At 41.3% G+C, this 6,000-nt stretch overlaps 1 protein-coding gene across 1 annotated transcript in view; it reads left to right on the top strand.

Annotated features, from left to right (window-relative positions):
* The first annotated feature begins 4,099 nt into the window (after positions 1-4,099).
* The window catches only part of E23 (Early gene at 23), a 36,096-nt gene continuing 34,195 nt past the window's right edge, over positions 4,100-6,000 (top strand). The window contains exon 1 of the mRNA XM_068224999.1: positions 4,100-4,176. Within this exon, the coding sequence (XP_068081100.1) occupies positions 4,100-4,176 (77 nt within the window). The remainder of the gene's footprint in view (positions 4,177-6,000) is intronic.

Here is a 6,000-nt window from a genome sequence, read left to right as displayed (position 1 = left end):
GAATCACCGTTCTATTTCCTTTATTTGGTTTTTGCACATAAACTTTATTCATAATTATTTGAATGGCCTATGAAACTACCACAAATGAAATAATCAGTTATGTAGAGTATGACGAGATGAGGCATCTTTGTTAACGTCTCTCAGTCATGGTCATCCATCAATACTTCACATCACAGCCTGTGCGGTTGCTAGGCAACATCGCGTCACACATTTTGTGTCGCTAATTTCGTGACCCGAATTGCCATATGACTCCCAGTCATAAGGCAGTCTGCTACCTGGGCGACAGCACTGGATGCAGGTTAGCGGTAAATGAACGAATGAATGAGTAAAATGAACGAATAAGCTTATTTTTCGCGTTCTGAAGTCATACGTAACAATGTTTTATGCTACTTACGACCACAGCGGATTACTACATATCTGTTGATAAAGCTGTCCGTGTGTCGCTTCTGACCGAGTACGTCCTCCAAAGAAAGTATTATACTTTATAAAAAGCTCAGATTGTTTCCTCTATGAAGAGAAGCAAACAGGGGAGGCTGACCAGTCCTCATAATAAATCAACGACACTGTTTTATGGAAATGATCTAGTATGCTCACTCGGCCATTCAGGGCTCTCGAGCATTGAACTCGTTGATATTGTCGTCCTAATGGTCAACTCAATTAAGACTTACTGCCACGGTTAACTTGTAGGCCAATCGTATGCATTATATAGCACAACTTATGGCGCCACAAGCCGAAATATGTGGCTCCTCAATGTGATGTAAGAATTGTTACGAGAACCATCAGAGAGTCTGTAAAATAGCATGTGAAATGATGATGATGATTTTTAGGCTCTAATAGGTTAGAATGCGAACTTATTGAAGTACGTAGTAAGTTTCATGCTTACCGATGCACGGTGGTGTAGGAAGAGCTGCATAAAATATAGGGGTTCTTACCCCGTACCCCTTAGCTTTATGCCAAGCTTACAGCACATCTATTGTCCGACTCGTTGACTGAACGGTCAGCGTACTGGCCTTCGGTTCAGAGGGTCCCGGGTTCGATTCCCGGCTGGGTCGGGGATTTTAACCTTAATTGGTTAATTCCAATGGCACGGGGGCTGGGTGTATGTGTTGTCTTCATCATCATTTCATCCTCATCACGACGCGCAGGTCACCTACGTATGTCAAATAGAAAGACCTGCACCTGGCTAGCCGAACCCGTCCTGGGATATACCGAGCTCGATAGCTGCAGTCGCTTAATTGCGGCCAGTATCCAGTAATCGGGAGATAGTGGGTTCGAACCCCACTGTCGGCAGCCCTGAAAATGGTTTTCCGTGGTTTCCCATTTTCACACCAGGCAAATGCCGGGGCTGTACCTTAATTAAGGCCACGGCCGCTTCCTCCCACTTCCTAGGCCTTTCCTATCCCATCGTCGCCAAAAGACCTATCTGTGTCGGTGCGATGTAAAACAAATAGCGTCCTGGGATATCCCGGCACTAAAAGCCATACGACATTTCATCTATTGAGGGGGATAGGCGATATTTCCTACTCATATGACATTGCAGTCTAACCTATTACAGTTTGAAAATCTTGTCTCTAATGATGATACTTGTTGTTTAAAGGGACCTAAAATCAAGGTCCTCGGCCACATAGCATATAAGAACTAACCTTTGACTTTCCGTCCTTCGAATATCCATTCCCACTTCGAGTTGTGGAAGTCAATGTTGTCAACATTTGCCAGCATCTGCCCAGTGTGAAAATGATCTTCATGGCTGCCGATAGTGGGGTTCGAACCCACTATCTCCCGAATGCAAGCTCCCAGCTGCGCTACCATAACCGCATGGTCAACTCGATCAGTAGGTAGAAAACAAAATTTCACAACATAACTAAAACTTGCACTATTAGTTCAGAGAATCACTGCAGTGATCGCACAAGCTCCTTTTATAACTTTCCTCACACCCTTCTGCTGGGGTCGCCAAGGCTGGCCCTTAGAAGCAGGACACCAATGGTACGCAAACATAAGAATTTTTTTTTTTGTTAGTGAGGTGTTCTAGAACAAAACACATGATTGTTTAAAGGGGCCTAATATCTAGGTCATCGACCCTTGAAACTTAGAGTAATACACATTTTAAATAAGACTTTCCGAAAGAAATAATGCACATACATACATCGTAAGAACTTGATGGACCGGTTTGTTAATTTTATTATTCTAACACCTTCCATCATATAACTCATTTAACGTTGTACTTTTTTCCTAAAACTCATCGCGATGTTAACATGTGAAACACATCGCTACTGGTAGTTATGTCTAACTGTGCCATTCTTGTAGTCACTGCTGCCTGCGTAAAGAATTTCCGACTTTCAGATACGGTAGTTCATTAAATAATCCGCAATAGAATGATCCTCATCAGAAGAGAGTTCAGAAGAAAAGCCGACAGACTGTATTTCTTCCACAGAACATCAAACACACAAAAAAGTCCTGTCACAAAAGTGAATTTTCCATTCAGATAATGAGTTACTCCAACTAGACAAAATAAAAGTAGGTAAATGCATTAATATATTTCTACAGATTATATGAACAAAGAAAAAGGGCACATAATATAATTAACTACTCTATCTTAAAAATCTTCTAACTATTCTGAGCTAGAATAGTCATGAGAATATGTGATTATACTTTTTAGTAGAGATGATCTTGATTTTCCAAAGTGATTTTCTTGAGTATATTTTGTTTAAAAAACACATACATTTCTGACAAAGGGTGAATCTAAATTTTTGGTTTGGCTATAAGACATAACATTGGGTTCAAAATGTACATGATCTGAAATTTTGATTCAATGAGAAGAAGAGAAACCGCTAAAACGGAGACCCAGGCGGATCATTTCGGAAAAGGAGAGAAAGATGAGAAGCGAAATAAGGAAGAGATTCTGGGAAGAGAAGAGAAGAAAGACCAGGAAGCCTAAGACCTGTGCGGTCTCTAGTTGGCGAAATTCGGAAGGAAAAAAAATCCGCACTTATTCCCCATGATAATAAGAATGTATTTCAGAATTTTGATGTGGTTTTATTATGTAAAAGCACTTTTAGGCATATAATTTCACCAAAATATTATCATTCTCCGCCATGATAGTGTGTCTACCTTCGTGATTAGATAAGCGATGCGTGTAATATCTTTGGCAAGTTTGGTTGTGCATGGCCCAGTAATGGCGGTCTGGAAACATCGCTGCTCCCGTACCCCTCCCCCCTCCCCTTTGGTTAGAAGGCCGATGACCCCAGGCGACCTTTGCTCGCACCCGCGCGCGCTCGTATCGACCCAACCAATCGATAGTCGCACTTTCTAGCTTTCTCTGTGAAACGCCTGAACGCCTGCTTGCGTACAGGATGGTAATGTGTCATGTACGTCTTTAGTTTTCTCCATAATCGCTATTGCATCCCCTCCCTTGCTACCCTTCAGGTTCTGCTTCACTAGCAGCATCGGGTTTAATATTTCCTTTCACTACCACTCTTGTCGAGTGCATTCCCCTCTTTACAAATGCTTCACATTCTGAGCTCATTTTATAAATTTCCAAGTAATGTTTATTTTCATTAATTTTCTCGTATTTATTTGCTTCTTTTCATTATTCCTGCTCACGATGGATAATATTACTATGCGTGAGGAATTAAACAGTTTTTGATATAAATATCTCTGAGGTTCATATGAAAAGTTGTGACACAAATTGTTGTTATTTGGATCATTAGTCCATATACTGGTTTCATGTAGCTCCCTATGCCACAAAGTTACGGCTGCAGTTTCCCGTTGCTTCCAGCCGTATAGCAGTATCAGTATAGCTAAGCCATGATAAATGTTATTACAAGGCCATATCAGTCAATCATCCAGACTGCCGCCCTTGGAACTTCCGAAATGCTGCTACCACACCTCCCATCCCCCTTTCGACGAACTATTCGTTAGCCTGGTCTCTGAACAGATACCGATCCGCAACCGACGGCTCTGCTATCTGGTTCACTGGGACGCACAAGCTACCCCACCCCGGCAAGGTCATGTGGTTCGCAGGGGAGGCAACGAAATTAGCTATACAAATGTGTGACGCATTGTTACCTAGCAACCGTGCAGGCTGTGATGTGAAGTATTGATGGATGCCCATGATTCAGAGATTTATCAAAGAGACTTCATCTCATCATACCCCAGAGAAGTGGCTATCAAACTGTGGTACGGGTACTCCTAGGGGTACGCCTGAGACATTTAGTGGGGTACGCGAGCAGCCTTCAGATAAAAAGATGAAAAAAACACTATGGAAATAAATAAAAGAAAGTTAAATACGTGTACATGAAACCACGCTTCGCTCGAAAGTTTCACTTGGACTACAACACATCAGAAAGCTGTACCACGCCATGCAGGCACACACATCCCATTGAAATTTTGATGGTTCGCAATGTCTGCATTCTAGAATTAAGATCGAAATTTATTCTTCCTTATTAATTTAACACTGAGGCTAAAATCTAGCTTATTCTTAAACTTTCAAACAAACAGAACATCTTCTGTTACTTCATTGTATTATACTTGAGACAGACACAAACTCTTACATTTCTTGTGATGTATTAGAAAAATGTATTTCAGAATCTCTTCCTATTTACGATGTGCATTTAAAGGAATGGTTTATAATCAATTACACATTCCTTAATAATTAGCCAGGTACTCATATTTTTAAATCTATCATATATGGATTTTTTGTGGGGGTACATCGAACTTTTAGCCGGCCCCGTGGTGTAGGGGTAGCGTACCTGCCTCTCCCCCGGAGGCTCCGGGTTCGATTCCCGGCCAGGTCAGGGATCTTTTTCTCGACCTGAGGGCTGGTTCGAGGTCCACTCAGCCTACGTGATTAGAATTGAGGAGCTATCTGACGGTGAAATGGCAGCCCCGGTCTCGAAAGTCCAGAACAACGGCCGAGAGGATGCGGCGTGATGACCACACGGCCCCTCGTAATCTGCAGGCCTTCGGGCTGAGCAGCGGTGGCTGGGCATAAAATCTCATAATAATTTGAGAACCTCTGCTCTAGAGAACTGATTATTGCAATCGAGGTAAATTCATATGCCCTGAGTCAGTTTCATTGCACTGAATCCCACACTAGTCACAAATAACGAGTATCAGGTTCAGTCCTGGGAAGAAAGGTGGCCGGGCGTAGAGATAACCACTCTACCCTACCAAGTTCCCAGGCTAAGGATACTCGAAGCCCTTCTCTTCCATCCCCTCCAAAGACCTTCATGGCCTGTACGGAAATGACTTTGCTTTTCTTTGCTTTGCTTTATGTATATCCTACTCTTAACAAAGTTATAAAACAATGGATGAAACAACTTTTCTTTATGACAGTGAGACGCGGGTGAATACAATGAATTATAGGAATAGAATACAAAAAGTACATATAAAAATTTGAAACATTCTGAACGAACACATGTATAGTATCACGCAAAAGTGCTCATCATAGTAGAACAATTTTAAACTAATACAACATCTTGCAGTGAGATTTAAACCCATCCGTTTCTCTAATTCAAGAGTATTTGCTTGACAGTCTAAACTACCCTAGTGATGTTAGAAGTTTGGAAGTCGACCAGAAATAAAATGAGTAGAAAGCCTGAAACAACCTTCTTCCATTCTTATGTTTACATACAAGGACCAGGTCAATACGGAGGACGTCTGTTTATTTAGTGTTCCAGTATTATTTGGAAGTTGGTCGTTGTTGAAGAAATGGAAGCCAATATTCAGGAAAACCATGTCCTACGAATCTGACTGACCACCTCTATGGATCAGGGGTTATATCAGTATTCAGAGTTTTCAAGTGTGGAAGAAATTCCATTTTCCATCACATAACTTGTCCATTCATTAATATTATCTGGAATAAAATTACACCAGCCGCACAGGTACCTAGAAAAAAATTACACAATGGGAACAAGCGATGGAAGAAGAAACAATGGAAAATTTACATTCTTAATCTGCATTTCTTTCTTTAATGTTTTCTGTAGATAAAGTTAAAATTGA

The sequence above is a fragment of the Anabrus simplex genome, chromosome 1 (assembly GCF_040414725.1).
Source record: "Anabrus simplex isolate iqAnaSimp1 chromosome 1, ASM4041472v1, whole genome shotgun sequence".
In the NCBI taxonomy this organism is placed as follows: Eukaryota; Metazoa; Arthropoda; class Insecta; order Orthoptera; family Tettigoniidae; genus Anabrus; species Anabrus simplex.
This window is presented reverse-complemented; position numbering and strand designations above follow the sequence as displayed.